The 18,929-nt window shown below is 43.6% G+C and overlaps 1 protein-coding gene across 6 annotated transcripts in view; it reads left to right on the top strand.

Annotated features, from left to right (window-relative positions):
- Positions 1 to 18,929, top strand: part of LOC141127244 (hydroperoxide isomerase ALOXE3-like) — a 226,972-nt gene that overhangs the window by 86,253 nt on the left and 121,790 nt on the right. For all 6 annotated transcript variants that reach the window (XM_073613510.1, XM_073613515.1, XM_073613512.1 and 3 more), the window contains 2 exons: positions 596 to 768; positions 1,287 to 1,430. In XM_073613510.1, coding sequence (XP_073469611.1) covers positions 596 to 768; positions 1,287 to 1,430 — 317 coding nt within the window. The remainder of the gene's footprint in view (positions 1 to 595; positions 769 to 1,286; positions 1,431 to 18,929) is intronic.

Here is an 18,929-nt window from a genome sequence, read left to right as displayed (position 1 = left end):
ATAGATGGTTGAAACAAATTTAAATGCCTCAAGTGTAGTAAATCTTAAATACCCTAAAAGTTAAACCTACCATGATAACCTCAATTGTTCATGCTGTTTCCTGATACAGTTGCTCCTCACTTAATGACCAGGTTCCGTTCCAACGACCAGATCATTAAACGATGTGGTTGTTAAACGAGGAGCCACAAGTAATCAATATTTTAAGCATTCTTAACTACTGTACTGTATTATGAGAAAAAGGTCTAAATACAAAACTCCAGCTCAATAACGTTGTTTTAATTTGCATAAGTACAGAACACAAACGAAAATTCTGTACTGTACAATACAATTATGTATAGCACGTTGTGCAGGTGGGGAGAGCTGGTCGTAAGTCTGAGTGGTCGTTAAACAAGTAAATCATTAAACGAGGAGTATCTGTAATGTAAATGTAAAATGGCATTGATTTCGAGGACACTGTCTTGTTGCTCAAGTTCTGCTTCGCATTTCTTTGACTTTATGGTCTCTGGGCATTAATATTGTCATGTTCCCACTCTGCCAATAGTTTTTCCTAAAAAAAAGTCTAAAAAGCATATTAATCGTTACCTTTCATGTTTAGGGTTAGTGAGTGAGATATGGAAGGAGGATTCTTTCTTTGGTAGCCAATATCTGAATGGAGTTAACCCCTCACTGATCAAGAAATGCTTCAAGATCCCAGAGAACTTTTCAGTTGTTGATGAAATGGTGGCTTCATCTCTGGGGCCTTCCACAAATTTAGAGACAGAACTTCAGGTGGGTTCTGGATAAAATAACATGAGAAAATGGAATGAAACTAGCTGGAATTTTGAGTCTGTGCACATGTATGTTTAAAGTGTAACTAAAGGCAAAACGTTTTCTTTAGGCAGAGTGGAGATGGATTAAAACACCTGTCAGTTTTTCCATTTGTCCTGTTCACCATTAGCATTGAAAGCAAAAGTAAAAAGAAATTCCAAATTTTGGGTTGTCCCCAGAAAAGTACCAGAGAGGAAGTCTTTCAATGGGGACACCAGTTCTGGTGGTATAGGGGTCCCCAAGGAATTCCCTTAATTTGCAGCGATTTCCTCTCATTTCCTGTTTTTGCAATGAGACAGGAAGTAAAGGTAAATCTCCCCGATGGGGTACAGATGGCAAAAAATGAAACAAATAGGAGTTACAACCTTCCCTTACTCGATCCAAAATGAAACAAAAAAATGTTTTGCCTATAGTTCTATAGTAATACATTGCAGTTTTGTGCTAAGAATTTGCTAATTACAATAGATATTGTATTGCAGAATGGACACATTTTCCTGGCAGACTATAAAATTCTTGAAAACATTCCTACAAACACAATTAATGGAAAGCAACAATACATTGCGGCTCCTATGTGTCTACTGTGGAAAAACCCTCAGGATCAGCTTGTCCCAATTGCCATTCAGGTGATCTTCTCTTCTGTACCTACACAATTGCCTATCTTTTAAATCAGATTTATTTTGAGAAAGGTTTTGTGAAGTTTACAGAGATAAGCTGTCCACAGAACAGCAAGGTAGAGAGAGAAAACAAAGCACAGCTCAATACAGAGACATTTTCCCCCAATGAGTTTGAAGTAGCACAATAGCTAGTTACTGTAACAAGGAGCATTACAATAACTGGCCAATTAAAGGGCAGACAATTTCACTTCAACCAGTAGTAGGGCACATAAAATCTGTCCATCAGGACCATATGGATTTGAATTTGCGCACTGCATTGTATGTTTCCCAAATTAGATACATCTATTTAGTTCAGATATCTAGTCCTCCACAGAAAGAAGGTTTGACACCCACTTCAATGCTACCATCTTCCAAGCAGCAAATACATCAGAGACAAGTAGGCATCCATAGGGGGAAAAGTCATAATTAACCATAGTACAGGTGAGTGGGTCCATGATTAAATTGACACCCAGGAGACATTTACTAGTTTTAATTACACTGTCCCAATAACTTCTCAGTTTGGGGCAGCACCAGAGAAGGTGTATGAGGTTCCCCTGCGCTTGACCCATTTGCTACAGCAGGAATCAACTTGTAGGCCTATACTATGAAGAAATACAGAAGTGTCAAACTTTGTGGAAAATGAAGAGCTGTGGTAATTTGAGTGAGAGGAATAAAGGCACCAGTTGAGCAGACTGAAGAATTCTTTTTATCCTGTCATCTTTCCATTCATCTTTATTTTGTTTTTTCAATATGCAAATTTTTGATACAAAAACAACAAAATCCATTTCCATAAATACATACTTATAATTTCCACTTCCCTCCCACCTCCTCCTCTAGCATCTTGCGTGCCCCCTCCCTATCTCTCTGCTAAAACTAATATAGTACAATCACAAACTTTCTATATGTTTTCAAGTTCAGGTACCAGTCCTGAAGTATCAATTCATGCTTTCCATATCTTCTCAAATTTAATTTTGTCTGCTCTTATATAAGTAAAAATTTCCCTTATTATTGTATTATTGACCATTCTCAGCCAATTACAGAGGGCGGCCTGGGTTTTATCCACTCCCAAGTAATCCCCTTCTTAGCCTGATATAGGCATCTCAGAACTACGATTCGTGTAGACGCTGAACCCACATTTTGCTCCATATGTCCCAGTATACACAATATTGGATACATCCTTAGATCTAATTCAAATACTGAATTTATTTTACTCAACACCTCTTTCCAATATCTTCATAGTTTGGGATACCTCCAGAGCATATGGATCAAATGCCCAGTTGTAGTTCTATACCTGGGGCAGGATGCATCTGGACATCTCCCAAACTGAGATAATCTTTTTGGCGTGTAATATGCTCTATGAATAATATAAAGTAGTGTGAGTTTCTGGGCTGCCGAGAGGGACAACAAGTCTATTGAGGTTACTATACCATCCCATTGAGCATCTGTTAACTCACCCACATCTTCCTCCCATTTTACCCTGCTAGAGAGCTGAAGGTCCTTTTCCAATACTTTAAGATGTATATTTTTGTACAACTTTGAAGTCAACCCTTTTTTGGGAAATGACATCTACCAACATTCTCAGCAAGGGGGCTCTACTGCATTCTAATATCCTTTCTTTAAATTGTGTTATCAATGCGTGTCTTATCTGTAAGTACTGGTAAAAATTCTTGTTTGAAAACCCAAATTCCTCTTTTAGCTCCTGAAATGTCTTTAGCTACTCCGTTATATATAATTGCAATAGTCTTACCACTCCCCTCTGTTTCCAGTTATTAAAGTTCTCCAGCCCCTTTAACTGAGGTAGATTTTTATTATCCCAGATAGGTGCATATTCTGTAAATCCTGAGTGTTGAAATATTAACCATGCTGTATTCCAACTCTTCAACAACAGTTTTGCTGAAAGGTATTGACTCTCCTCTCCCAATGAGTTTGCTTCTAGTGCTTCAATTAGGGATGTATGTGGGTTACAGGACAGTAGCGCTTGTGAGCTGTAGCTAGTAGTATTATTACTTGACCTCCTACCCCCCTACCTGTTGAAGCTGAGCCACTAGAAAATAGCTCTGAGGGTGCGGTATCGCTAAACCCCCTCTATCTTTAGGCAACTGTAATATTCTCACGTGAATTCTGGCATGTCCCTTCCTCCATATCAGATCTCTAAAGATGCCCTCTAATTTCCTAAAACACACCAGAAATACATATGGGTTTAATTCTGTAAAATATATAAAAGTTGAGGCAGCCACACCATTTTAATCAAGCTACAACGGCCCACTACTGACAAGGGGAGACAATTCCACGTCTTACATTTTCCCTTAAATACTTTTATTAAGGCTTAGGGTTTTACCGCTATATTTATTCCCAAATACTTAAAGCTTTCCACTACCTGCAAATGTCTAGTGCTCTCAGGCAGCTCCCGTTCCAGTTCATGAACTGGAAGAAGAACAGATTCCTCCCAGCTGATGGAGAGGCCAGAGAACACGCCAAATCTTTTTATAATATCCATCGCTGCAGTTAGAGAATGGTTCGCATTTCCCAAGAACAAAAGGATATCATCTGCATATAGCAAAATCTTTTGTTCATCCACCCCTCTCCTCAAACCTCTTACACCTCCCACTGTTCTCATGGCTATGGCCAAAGGTTCCACCGCCAGGGCAAAAAAACAGGGGCAACAGTGGGCACCCCAGAACAGCGAAAAACATTCCAAAACCCTTTCATTAATCTTTACTTTCGCCCTTTGGTCAGTATATAAAAATTTTACTCATTTTGTAAAGACAGGACTGATATTAAAGACTGACAGCGACGCCCATAAATAATGCCACTCGACGCTGTCAAATGCTTTGAGAGCATCGAGGGACAATATAACTCTTGATCCCATCTCCTCTACTGGTATTTGTAGATTTAAAAATAGTCTCCTTATATTGAACGATGTTGATCGGCCAGGGATAAATCCACACTGATCAGGATGGATTAAAGTATGGGTTATTTTACTTTATCAACTGGCTAGAATTTTTCCCAGTAGTTAAATGTTTGCACAAAGCAGAGAGATTGGTCTATAAGATGTGGGTTGAAGAGGGTCTTTCCCTTCTTTTGGTATTATTATGATCCTCGCTTCTGTCATAGATACTGGTAGTTTTTCCTTTTCCATTGCCTCATTTAGTACCTGTAATAACTCTGGTAGCATTATCTCCCCATATTCCCTATAGATTTCATTTGCAATCCATCTGGCCCTGGTGCTTTATGGTTAGCTGAGTCCAATACCACCTCTTGTAATTCCTCAATGGTAATGGACAATTCCAGCGATGCCTTATTTTCCTCTGAGAGGTGTGGGATAGCTAACCCTGGAAAAATTCCCCCCATTTCTCCATCTACCTCTCCTACTTTAGACCTATATAGATCTGAATAATACTCTTTAAATACATTTACTATTTCTAATGGACACATTTTGACCCTTCCAGCACAAGTCTTAATGGACATTGAAGCAGTTGTAATAGTGTTTTGCGACTTTGCCAGAAGGGCAAGCATGTGTCCTGTGTTTTCCCCCTCTTCATAATGGGCCTGCTTCAAGAAGAACCTTTTATTCTCAGCTTTTTTTTAGAGATAACATATAATATATCTGTTGTGCTTCAGTCCATTCAGCTAGGTTATCTAGTGATGGGTCATCTACATATGCCTTTTCTATTTCGGTCACTTTCCTCATTGCGTTCTTCTCCCAGTCCTTAGTAGATTTTTTCCTCTTAGAGATTTGCTGAATTAGGATTCCTCTTAAATAAGTTTTAAGAATATTCTAATCTATACCCTGTGTTACTGTTGTTCTATTATTCCCTAAAAATTTCCAAAGTGTGTCTATCATATATTCTTTATCAACTGTAGCCAAAACGGATTTACTCTCCATTCTCCCCCCTCCCACCGTTTTCCCAGTCTCATTGACAAAACTAAAGGGAAGTGGTCGGACAATCCTCTAGGCCTCATATTTAATGTCCATTACCATTGTAGCAAGGGTATCATTCGCTATTGCCATATCTATTCTAGAAAGTGAGGAGCATGTACCAGAGTGGCATGAAAACATTTGAGCTGATGGGTGTCATTAATGCCAAATATCCCTCAGCCCTGTCTCTAAATATCCTATACAATGACGTGTATGGATTCTGTTCATGTCTCTTTCCCGGAGGAAACTTATCCATCTGAGTATTCATCACCATGTTAAAATCTCCCACTATCAGGATGGGTACCCTTGGTTTATTGGCCATAAATTCCAGCAAATGTTTAATAACTTCTAACTTAAAAGGGGGCGGGACATACACATTCATAAGTATACATAGCATCTCCGCAAGCATACAATATACAATTATGTATCTTCCCTCACCATATATCTTTACTTGCCTACAAGAGAACTTCATTGATTTGTGTATTAGGATACTCGTTCCTCTTGAATATGATGTATACACTGAATGGTATTGATGAGGGAATCCCTTACATGTTAGCCATGAAACTGTTTCTTTTGTTAAATGTGTCCCCTGTAGGCAAAGGACAGATACTCCAAAAGTTGAGGCAAACTTAAATAGAGCTATTTTTTTTAATAAATCACCTAATCCTCTCACATTCCATAAGCAAATTGTCACTCCACCATTCACTTTTACTAAAAAAAAAAATTAACTTCATGTTCCTTTAAGTTTGTGAACCACCCTGTGTAAGTGAGGGCCATATTCTTTTAACCCATAACTTCTGTGCATGTATATCCAATATCCTTAAAGGGGTTGTAAACCCTCCTGTTTTTTCACCCTAATGCATCCTATGCATTAAGGTAAAAAAACACCTGGCAGTGACCAGCCCCCCAGCCCCCCCATTTTACTTACCTGAGCCCTGGAATTTCCAGCGGCGAGGACACGCTGTCCCTCTGCCTGGGGTTCTCGGCACTTAATTGGATAGATTGATAGCAGCTCAGCCATTGGCTCCCGCTGCTGTCAATCAAATCCAATGACATGGGCACCGGGGGGCGGGGCTGAGTCATACATTCAGCAACTATGGACGCCAAATGCTGGACTCAGGAGCACGCCCGCAAGGTAACCCCCCGGGAGAGCGTTTCTCCTAGGGGGTTATCTGACGCGGGGAGGAGACGCAAGAGCCGCCGAGGGACCCCAGAAGTCAGTGTTCGGGGCAAACTGCACAGTGGAGGTAAATATGACATTATTGTTATTTTTTTTTTTTTAATATTTGAAGCTTTACAATCACTTTCATTTTACTAAACAATTTTCTCAACGTGCACTCAAATTTAAATTTCACTGTACCTTTTCCATACCAAAGTAACTGTATCTGCCCCCCCCTTTCCCCCTATTTTGACCCCCCCAAAAAAGTTGCATTGATTGTGACCCCCTAATCTTCCTGTATGCATATCAGAATTTCCTCATCAGAAAATACCATGTGTCAGTGCCTAAAACACCTATGACTCTCAAAACAATCACACCCAGGCGCCTCTTGATATTTACAGATTTCACCCTTTTTCTCTGTACCTCTGCAGAGAAATATGGGAATAATGAAATTTTTACTCCATTAAGTTTTACAGCGGACTCCATGAGTCCTTTCAATTGCAAACAAAGAGGAGAGTTCCTCTTTCCCAAAGACCTCTGGGATCCATTTTTACAAGAAGTCCCTCATATTGTTTCATTCACTCTTCTCTGGTACACCCACTATTCGAATATTGTTTCTCATTAGCCGATTTTCTAGATCTTTCAATCTATCATTCTGCCTTTCAACTGTTCCCCTTAAGACTTCAATCTCCTGCTTCATAGGTGTTACTGTATCTTCGACTCCACTTACTCTGCCCTCCAATTCTGTGGTGTGCTTTTTGCATCTCAAGTGACATTTCTTCTTTAATACCCTTCAGTTGGTCTGTCATTTCTGAAAATTTACACCCATTAACCGCCAGCAATACTTCTCTCAAAGATGGTTCCTCTGACAGTGAAACTTCCAGGGTAGAGAGATCATATGGGCCCACCATGGTTGGAGTGCAGGGTGCTGACACTGTTTTAGTAGGTCGACCATGTGGACTTGATCCTTTCAGGGTTAAAGGGTGATGAGGGTAATTTTAGTTGATGTCCCTTCACAGTATTTTAAGATGGATTATGGGCAAATTTCTCCAGTTTAGCTGCCGTTTCCTTACTTTTTTCCTTAGCCACTCGTTACATCCCGTGTCGCTGATATGTTCCCCTTTTTCTCGTCATCATTTTCAGCTTAAGAAGAATGGGGTTAAAGTTTCCCTTCCTTTAGGGTCCAGATTTTCCTCTCCCTTCTCTCTGCTCTCCTCTCTCCACTCTCCCGGCACCAAGCAGTAGTTCCTCTCCCTCCTTTATCACACAGTACAGTGTTTAAAAAAAAAAGAAAATTTTTTAACAAAAGTTTACTTATCGGTGCCAGTGACAGTTGTAATATAGGGGTGACCAGGCGGGGTCCTATGGGGTCCAATGGGTCACAGGAGTTCCACCGGAGTTCCACCAGCAGTACTAGGAATCAGTAAGCTTCCACCAGCAGACTGGTCCAGTCAAGAATACTGAGACACTTTAGCAGGCACCTGTCAAAGTTCAGCGTGTTTTTCCCAGAGCCGGGACAATCATGCAGGATCAGGAAGAAATCAATGGTGGCTGATGATTCCCAACTGTAGCCGAGAAAGGCCAAACAGAGACGAGAACCCAGCAGCACACGCAGACCAGGCAAGACAGACGCCACTCACTGCTGCCACAAAACTCCCAGCCGCCAGCTCCTGAACCACCGCTCCACACTGCTCTGTACTGCCAGCACCGTTCGCTCGGTCACCGGATAACCCACCATGAGCACACTGGTCAATTATCAGGATGAAGGAGCTCCAGGTGAGTTACTCACGCCCACTCACATCAGCGTTGGGCCACTTTCCCCCATCTCTTATAGGGCTCAGTTTCTCTTCCCACCTTCTCCTAAATAGCAGCGTAAATCTGAGAAGAAATGTATTCAATAACTGTGTGTAGGCTTCTGTGATAAACAAAGGGAAAGTGGGACTTTAAATGAGATGGATGACTTTGTGGAAGCAAGTTTGAATAAATGCAAATTTTTATTAGTAAACACATTGAATGCGATAAGATAGGGCAATGGTTAAAAGCCACGTGTACAATAAATATGTCAATACGTATCAAATCCACCCACACAGAACATACAGGTGCGGCATGGATGAAGATTTACAAAAGTATAGTAATTCAAAACAATTCATTGTTACATTGCATGGAATAGGCTCATATAAGTACATATCACATAAAAAAACAGCACTAGCAACAAGAATGTGAATATAAAAAAGAAAAGTTCTTATATAAAATATAGGACCATAGTAGATATATAAAATTGTCAAAATTAATAATCTGCTGCAGACCAGGGTTGATATGTCCATTACAGACATAAATCAGCATCACGTGTGCCCGACGCGTTTCATGTAGAGACACTCTTCAGGGGCGGATGCTCTGGTATGTCTGCAGAGTATAAAATTGATAAATCATATTAGTCTATTTATTATAGGTAATATAAAGGAAGGGCAGATTTGCCCATCCTAAATACTCACAAAAAGTCCAATGCGGTGGGGTGCTGCGATCATGCAATCAGGGTCCCCAAAGTAGTCTCCCCCGGGAGCTGAGGTACTCATTGGCCATGTGCAACAAGGCGCCCATGACGGAACCTCCCGATGGTCCATGACACAAAAGCTGGTGCGTGGGTGAAAAACCAGGGTAACCCAAAATGGTAACCTGGGGTGATCTGAAAAAAGTGTACATGGGAATGTGTAAATGAGTGAACAAAAAATGAATAAAAAATGTGAAACAGAATAAAATGTGAGTTAAGTGAACAGTGTGATGGTGAGCTGACATGACAAAGAAAGAATGTAGGAGTGTAAGGTGGTGAGAAAGGAGAAAAGATGGGGCAAAGGGTGAAAAAACATACAAAATGCAAAGAAACCAAAGGTGGCGTGAAAGAGTGTGTGTGGACCTAGTGAAAGACTTACGTGGAGACAAGGCTTGTACCTGAAGTGATGTGCTGAGCTGCAATGGAATGACTGGAAAGTGTAGCAGCAACAGTTGTGTCAGGGGAGGCCGTTTATAGGAGCCCCACACGTGCACGCCGGCCAGTACCAGCGTCACGCTGGCGTGGCATAGGCTGGGAGGGGCTCCAGTGGAGGCGGTAATCCCCGCCCTCCGCAGAAGCCTGATTCCCCGCCAGAGCGGCTCAGGTGAAAATCATATGCGCTACGTGCTGATGTCAAACATGACATCACACGCAAAGCAGAATGCGTGGCGCCGATGCTCTGTAGGCACCCACCCACTACCCCGCGCAACTCCCTGCCCATACTGGGCGGGGGGAAGAGGGGGAGGGGGGGCACGTAGAAAGCATTGCTGCTCCCGGGTATAGACCAGAAAGGGGGACCCCGAGTAGCTGGGGTCGCAGAACATCGACACTGGAGTGGCGCAATGGTGCTGTGTGATGGCAGGGATACCACATTACTGTACCCCAAAATGCAAGAACCCGGGTAAGGTGACATTGCCACCCAGGATCTGCAAGCCTCTCACTTGGGCGGCAGGGGAACACTGCCTACCCAGTCACCCCATCTCCATCCCTAATTGGTTACAAGACATGGAGGGGAAAGGTGGGACGTTAAATGAGGCACATATGCGGTGTGCCTCCATCCCTATAGTATATGATAAACAAAGGGAAAGTGGGACTTTAAATGAGATGGATGACTTTGTGGAAGCAAGTTTGAATAAATGTAAATTTTTATTAGTAAACACATTGAATGCGATAAGATAGGGCAATGGTTAAAAGCCACGTGTACAATAAATATGTCAATAAGTATCAAATCCACCCACACAGAACATACAGGTGCGGCATGGATGAAGATTTACAAGAGTATAGTAATTTAAAACAATTCATTGTTACATTGCATGGAATAGGCTCATATAAGTACATATCACACAAAAAACAGCACTAGCAACAAGAATGTGAATATAAAAAAGAAAATATAGGACCATAGTAGATATATAAAAATGTCAAAATTAATAATCTGCTGCAGACCAGGGTTGATATGTCCATTACAGACATAAATCAGCATCACGTGTGTCCGATGCGTTTTGTGTAGAGACACTCTTCATTTAAAGTCCCACCTTTCCCCTCCATGTCTTGTAACCAATTAGGGATGGAGATGGGGTGACTGGGTAGGCAGTGTTCCCCTGCCACCCAAGTGAGAGGCTTGCAGATCCTGGGTGGCAATGTCACCTTACCCGGGTTCTTGCATTTTGGGGTACAGTAATGTGGTATCCCTGCCATCACACAGCACCATTGCGCCACTCCAGTGTCGATGTTCTGCGATCCCAGCTACTCGGGGTCCCCCTTTTTGGTCTATACCTGAGAGCTGCAATGCTTTCTACGTGCCCCCCCTCCCCCTCTTCCCCCCACTGCGGGGTAGTGGGTGGGTGCCTACAGAGCATCGGCGCCACGCATCCTGCTCTGCGTGTGATGTAATGTTTGACATCAGCACGTAGCGCATGTGATTTTCACCTGAGCCGCTCTGGCGGGGAGTCAGGCTTCTGTGGGGGGCGGGGATTACCGCCTCCACTGGAGCCCCTCCCAGCCTATGCCACGCCAGCGTGACGCTGGTACTGGCCGGCGTGCACGTGTGGGGCTCTTATAAACGGCCTCCCCTGACACAACTGTTGCTGCTACACTTTCCAGTCATTCCATTGCAGCTCAGCACATCACTTCAGGTACAAGCCTTGTCTCCACGTAAGTCTTTCACTAGGTCCACACACACTCTTTCACGCCACCTTTGGTTTCTTTGCATTTTGTATGTTTTTTCACCCTTTTGCCCCATCTTTTCTCCTTTCTCACCACCTTATACTCCTACATGTTTATCATATACTATAGGGATGGAGGCACACCGCATATGTGCCTCATTTAAAGTCCCACCTTTCCCCTCCATGTCTTGTAACCAATTAGGGATGGAGATGGGGTGACTGGGTAGGCAGTGTTCCCCTGCCGCCCAAGTGAGAGGCTTGCAGATCCTGGGTGGCAATGTCACCTTACCCGGGTTCTTGCATTTTGGGGTACAGTAATGTGGTATCCCTGCCATCACACAGCACCATTGCGCCACTCCAGTGTCGATGTCCTGCGACCCCAGCTACTCGGGGTCCCCCTTTCTGGTCTATACCCGAGAGCTGCGATGTTTCCTACGTGCCCCCCTCCCCCTCTTCCCTCTTCCTGCTCTGCGTGTGATGTCATGTTTGACATCAGCACGTAGCGCATATGATTTTCACCTGAGCCGCTCTGGCGGGGAATCAGGCTTCTGCGGAGGGCGGGGATTACCGCCTCCACTGGAGCCCCTCCCAGCCTATGCCACGCCAGCGTGACGCTGGTACTGGCCGGCGTGCACATGTGGGGCTCCTATAAACGGCCTCGACTGACACAACTTTTGCTGCTACACTTTCCAGTCATTCCATTGCAGCTCAGCACATCACTTCAGGTACAAGCCTTGTCTCCACGTAAGTCTTTCACTGGGTCCACACACACTCTTTCACGCCACCTTTGGTTTCTTTGCATTTTGTATGTTTTTTCACCCTTTGCCCCATCTTTTCTCCTTTCTCACCACCTTACACTCCTACATTCTTTCTTTGTCATGTCAGCTCACCATCACACTGTTCACTTAATTCACATTTTATTCTGTTTCACATTTTTTATTAATTTTTTGTTCACTCATTTACACATTCCCATGTACACTTTTTTCAGATCACCCCAGGTTACCATTTTGGGTTACCCTGGTTTTTCACCCACGCACCAGCTTTTGTGTCATGGACCATCGGGAGGTTCCGTCATGGGCGCCTTGTTGCACATGGCCAATGAGTACCTCAGCTCCCGGGGGAGATTACCTTGGGGACACTGATTGCATGATCGCAGCACCCCACCGCATTGGACTTTTTGTGAGTATTTAGGATGGGCAAATCTGCCCTTCCTTTATATTACCTATAATAAATAGACTAATATGATTTATCAATTTTATACTCTGCAGACATACCTGAGCATCCGCCCCTGAAGAGTGTCTCTACACGAAACGCGTCGGACACACGTGATGCTGATTTATGTCTGTAATGGACATATCAACCCTGGTCTGCAGCAGATTATTAATTTTGACATTTTTATATATCAACTATGGTCCTATATTTTATATAAGAACTTTTCTTTTTTATATTCACATTCTTGTTGCTAGTGCTGTTTTTTGTGTGATATGTACTTATATGAGCCTATTCCATGCAATGTAACAATGAATTGTTTTGAATTACTATACTCTTGTAAATCTTCATCCATGCCGCACCTGTATGTTCTGTGTGGGTGGATTTGATACGTATTGACATATTTATTGTACACGTGGCTTTTAACCATTGCCCTATCTTATCGCATTCAATGTGTTTACTAATAAAAATTTGCATTTATTCAAACTTGCTTCCACAAAGTCATCCATCTCATTTAAAGTCCCACTTTCCCTTTGTTTATCATATACTATAGGGATGGAGGCACACCGCATATGTGCCTCATTTAAAGTCCCACCTTTCCCCTCCATGTCTTGTAACTGTGTGTAGGCTTCTGTATTGTCTGTTTGAACCAAGGCATCATAATGGGGGTGGGGGAAATATAAAATTGCATATCTACCCCGCTTGTACCATGCTGTGAAGCAAGTCCTTGACCTCCTAGCACAGGGGTGGGGGAATGTTGCAGTACGGCAATTGGTGGACTGTTGTAGTAGCGGATTGATGGAACATCCCCCATATGTATTGGGTGGTCAAAGGCTTCTGTGTACCCATAGTCCTTTGGGCTGGCAGCAAAGACCAAAAGGTTCTTCTCTAGCAGTTGATGTAGCAGCCTTTACTGTGGTAGGGGTAGTCCTGGAAATTAATGTCCAGCTGTTCCAGCAGTAACTTGTATTGTTCCAGCAAGGCCATAGCTGCCTGAAGCACTGTGCCCTGTCCTGCATCCTTCCGAGTTGTAAGCAGAGTTACCCAGTGTGCTGTGAACGAAATATAGCATCCCTGACCATGCTTGCTGGACCATGTGTCAGCGTGGAATTTGGAGCTGTCTGCCTTGCCCAATGATGCAACAACATTGCCTTCCACATGATGGTACAGAGCTGGAATGCCCTTATGTGAAAAGAAATAGCGACTGGGAACCTGCCATTGTGGGACAGCACATTCTGCAACTTCATAGAAGGGGGCAGAATCCATCAGATGGAAAGGCAGAAGTTGTAGAGCCAGCAGTTTTGACAAGCTTGTATTTAGACGCTGGGCATGTGGATGGCAGTTACTGTATTTTTTTTTAACTGCAGCAGATGGGGCAGAGAAATTTGACGGCTATAGTCTACAGCTGGTGGTGTGCTACTGGTAGATGTGCTGCAAGGACCTGGGACACCCTGCGCTATACCATCATCCCTGTCAGTGGAGGCTGCTGAGAGGTCATGAGGTATAGTGGGGGCAGACTGAGGTGGGTAAAGAGGAGGAACAGAATTGTGACCCTTTTGTGTGGCTTTCAGGTGCTCTTGCCAATGGGCTGAGTGGTGGGAGGTTAAATACCTTGTCAAGCATATGGTACCCAAATGGCTGGTGTTTTTGCTTGATGTGCTTGAGACAAAGTTTGCAAATTGCACATGCACATGTGCTAAAAAAGGCCCAGACAGCTGAGCTGTGGGAAGTGTGCCTGGAGACAACAGCTCCACAATGTGATGGAATAGGGTGGCTGCTCTCTACTCTTCCACGATGGCTGCCTCGTTGGGGTTGTGCCTCAACCTCACTTTCCTCCTCTGCTCTATCCAGCACCCAAGTCACGTCAGTGACCTCGTCATCTCCTCCATCCTCATTACCACTGAAGACAACTTGGCAATATGCTGCGTCTGGGGGAACATGACTGCCAATTTGTGTACCAGTGTTCTCCCCTCTCTGTAGGCTCATGTTCCTGCCTTCCTCAACCTCAGAGCCAACATCTGAATCAAGTAATGGCTATGCGTTGTCAAGGAGCAAGTGGCTGACGCTGTGTTCAACTCAGGTGAATTATCCATGCCTGATGCTGGGGCTATGGCAGGTATAGCTGTGGACAAGGAGGCAGGTTTAGCCACTCTGGCAGCTGCAATGGACTGCACACTAGTTTCTGCTTGGGTGATGAAGGATGAGGATGGTTTAGTAAGCCAGTCCACCACCTCCTCTGCATGCTGTGGCTGGATAGCACGGCAACATCTCTAAACAGAGAAAATGATGCCCTGCCTGAGGACTAACCATGCCCAACTTTGTCTGTGGACACATATGCTGCTGCCCCCTCACAGTGCCATGGGAAAATCTGCCTCTTCTTGTTTTCCTCCCAGACATGATGGGGAGATGCTTATAAACAAAATGTAATAAAGATGTGGAAATGTGTATGTGGATGCACTTTAATCAATGGAAAGTGGTGTTTGGTGTAACTTGAGTACTCACTAAACAGACACACTCCACTGATACACTATAATATACTGCAGGAAAACTGTACTGACACTGCAATATACTGCATCAAATGTGCAGTAACGCACAGAAATATACTGCGTTAAACGTGCACTAATGCACTGTAATACACGGCGTTAAACTTGCAGTAACACACTAAAATATATTGTGTTAAACGGCACATAACGCACTGAAATATACTGTGTTAATTGGCATGTAATGCACTGAAATATACAGTATTAAACTTGCAGTAACATACTAAATTACACTGTGTTAAACGGTACGTAACGCACTGAAATATACAGTGTTAAACTTGCAATGATGCACTGAAATATACAGCGTTAAATGTCCACTAACGCACAGAAATATACTGCCTTAAATGGCACGTAACGCACTGAAATATACGGTGTTAAACTTGCAGTAACGCACTGAAATATACTGTGTTAAACGGCATGCAACGCACTGAAATTTGCTGCGTTACACTTGCAATAATGCACTGAAATATGCTGCGGTAAACGGCACGTAACACACTGAAATATACGCCGTTAAACTTGCAGTAACGCACTGAAATCTACTGTGTTAAATGGCACATAACGCACAGAAATATACTGCGCTAAACGTGCATTAACGCACAGAACTATACTGCAGTAAATCTGCCCTGACAAAATAAACTGACACTAATGTAAAAATGAATGGTCACTCACTACACTCACACTGACTGACATATCACCAGATTCACACTAAACTGATATTCTACACTGACAATAGAATCACAGTAGCACACTATAGCACACTAACTCTCTAGTAGCACTGAACAGAGCCCTGTTCTATCTCTCTCCACACCACAAATGGCTGCTGTTGAAAGAATACCTTTATAGTGTGGGGCGGGACTAAGAGCAATGAGCCATGATTGGATAGAGTCATCATGACAGCGTTCAATCATGTCTCTGACAGTGCTCTGTGCCCTGATTTGGCAAAGCTTTCATTGTTCAGCCAATCAGAGATTCCAATGCATTATGCGGCGGCGCAGTGAATTGTGGTCATTTGGCGGGCCGAACAAATGGTCAAACACCCCAATAATTTGGGTGTTCGTTGAACGGGCAAACAGCCACTGTTCGGCCCAAACTCATGCTCAGGCCGAACTGTTCGCCCATCCCGACCTTCCACCAGGATAGGCAAGTTATTGGGTGCTTTAAGGGATAGCCAGAAGGGGTCAAGCTGGTCTCACTTCCCAAACCGATGGACATAGAAGTCATACCTCATGACTGTGACTTCAAACTCTGTGTCGATTAGGCATGGGACCTCCAGTCCATTGACAATGGCGGTCACCACTGAGCTTGGGGCAACTATGAACTATGAATGGCTGGGACTTTGTGTTGCCGGACCAGGCACTGTGCCGCCTGCAGTGGAGAAAATAGACTGCACCTGCCTACACACAAACCAATAGAAACCAGTTCTGTGAAACTTGGCAGATTGTTTTTAAAGAATTGAGATGCATATTTAAGAGCAACATTTTTTTTTAGTAATGACAATGGTAAAATATTTCAGCAAGATATGAAAAAATCTTTTCTGACCTTTTAGCCCTCATGCACATTGGCTTAGACACATTTATGTGCATGTTTTCTGTTCAAAAACTCCTCTGAAAGCATGCCTTTGGTGTTTTTTTTCTGCCTGTAAATGCTCCTCTTCAAATACTCCTGTTAACCCTAATCTTCATATACTCCTGTAAATGCTTATGTATTTGTGCATGATAACATAGGCTGACATAGAGGTGCTTTTACAGGTATAAAAAAATAAAACACCGAACGTCTGTTTAAGCAGAATTTTTTAAGCTCCATGTACATGCAAATCACCCAACACATTCTAGGAATACAAGGTATTTGGGTGGGGAATGAACCCTGTGAAATTGGCTATCTGCATGTCTGACTTGAATAGCTCTGAACTTACTTTAACCTGAAAAGTCACAGTAAAGTGACTCTGATCTGTGCACTGTTAAGGACTGAAGACAGGCAAATGGAAATATCACAAGGTTGGCAATGGCAGTCCTATAGTCACAGGCTTCTGTATATGGAAAGCAGGGTATACATCTACCTAATTAAGCAGTGACATGTGGGTAGGTGCAGTTAGTGCAGTGGGCAGAAAACACTCAGAGTCTAAGTGCAAAAAAAACAGTAATATTTTGTAAGTTCGGCAAAACACAACAGGCCTGGTGAAAAGGCAACCCGATGGGCAACACTCACAGGATGTAACAGTGATGTGTCAGTAGTCGGAAGTCTAATGGGTGCCGACAGCTTCTCGAGAAGTGAAATTCCTCTTGAATTCCTCCTCCACCTGCATTGCCGCTGCAGGCAAACTCCACAGGCAGATGTGAAAATAGACTGCACCTGCCTACACTACCCCCTCTTTGACAGATGCTGTCCTCAGCATCGTAACACAGTAAAGAACAACATGAAACTGAAATAAACATGGTTAAGGCAATGGCAACAGCATTTCAAACATCATAATCAGAATGCTTTGCAGGAAGCTGCCCGTGGTTAGACCGCATGGGGCGGTGGACTTCAGTGTCCTCTGTGGAGTTACTTTTTCCATCTTCTGTTGGTGGCTCCAGAGCCTTGTGTAGATGAGGGTTGTCATGATCAACCACACTCTCTATACCCAGCCTCGAGGCTGACTCCTCAGAAGAATCTAGATAGTCAGTTGGGCCTGCAGACGCTTCTGGACTGCCCAGAGACACAGTAGTTGAGTTTCATTCTTCCGAGTCCGCAGGATCTGGAGGCTCTAGGGAGACAGGTACCATTCGTTGGGAACTTCTTGTACTGGTGGGACATCCATAGGGTCCTGTATCTCTCTATTTCCAGAAGGCTTGGCAGAGCAATTGCCACTTAGCACACAGGGTCTCAACAGGTTGTGGTGAAGTTGTTGGGACCCTCCAAGATGACGTTGTATACTGGAATTGAATGAAGAGACTGTTTCCCATTTGGGATCCAACTTACTGCCTTTTTTACTTTTGGTGTTGCTCACCATCACCCCGTCCAAGTGTTGGATATGGTCCTCAAAGATTTTGGAGAAAATTATGATATTATCCAGAAAGACTAACAGTCTCAAAGTTGAAATCTCCCAGGCATCCCCATCAAGCGCTGGAACAAACTGAGGGCATTACTCAGCCCAAAGGGCATGAGACTAAATTTGAAAAGTCCTATAGATGTGATAAAGGTGGTCTTTTCACCACCAGGTCAGGGGTGGAGAAATACTTGGCTTAGCCCAGTACCAGGAGTATTCCTCCACCCGGGGTAACGGGTAGGCATCCCAGTGGGTACAGGCATTCGCTTCCAGAAGAGTGGAAGATGATTGTAGAGACTAATTATAGAGACTAGGTGTATCTGGAGGAGTGTCTCATAGATTCAGAGTGATGAGGTTTAGATTCATGAAGTTGTGCGATTCTCACCTCTGACTTTGTTTGTCTCTCTCTAGACTAAGCTTATCAAATTCCAATAATTCTTCCTGTGACTCTTCAGTATTTAATAGGTTAGTATATAGAAGGCACAGTCTTTGATAACTCTTATGCCGTGTACACACGAGCGGACTTTTCGACCGGACTGGTCCGATGGTCTAGCCGACGGACTCTCGGCGGACTTTCCAAACGAACGGACTCACGCACACACGACTGGACTTGCTGGCAGATTAGGTCCAACGGTCTTCCCGACGGAGTTTCGACGGAGTTACGGCGGACTTCCGGACTTGCCCACACACGTTCATTTTGAACATGATGAAGTACGACAGGACTAGAAAAGGAAGTCAATCTCGTCGCTTTCATCGGCGAGATTGACACCTTGCAAGCCCCGTCACAGAGCATACCAGGCCCTCAGGTCTGGTATAGATTTTAAGGGGAACTCCCTACGCCGAAAAAAACGGCGTGGGGGTCCCCCCAAAATTCATATCAGACCCTTATCCGAGCACGCAGCCCGGC

This window comes from Aquarana catesbeiana, linkage group LG02 (genome assembly GCF_042186555.1).
Source record: "Aquarana catesbeiana isolate 2022-GZ linkage group LG02, ASM4218655v1, whole genome shotgun sequence".
In the NCBI taxonomy this organism is placed as follows: Eukaryota; Metazoa; Chordata; class Amphibia; order Anura; family Ranidae; genus Aquarana; species Aquarana catesbeiana.
Note: the sequence above shows the minus strand (reverse complement) of the source record. Positions and strands in the feature narration are given on the sequence as shown.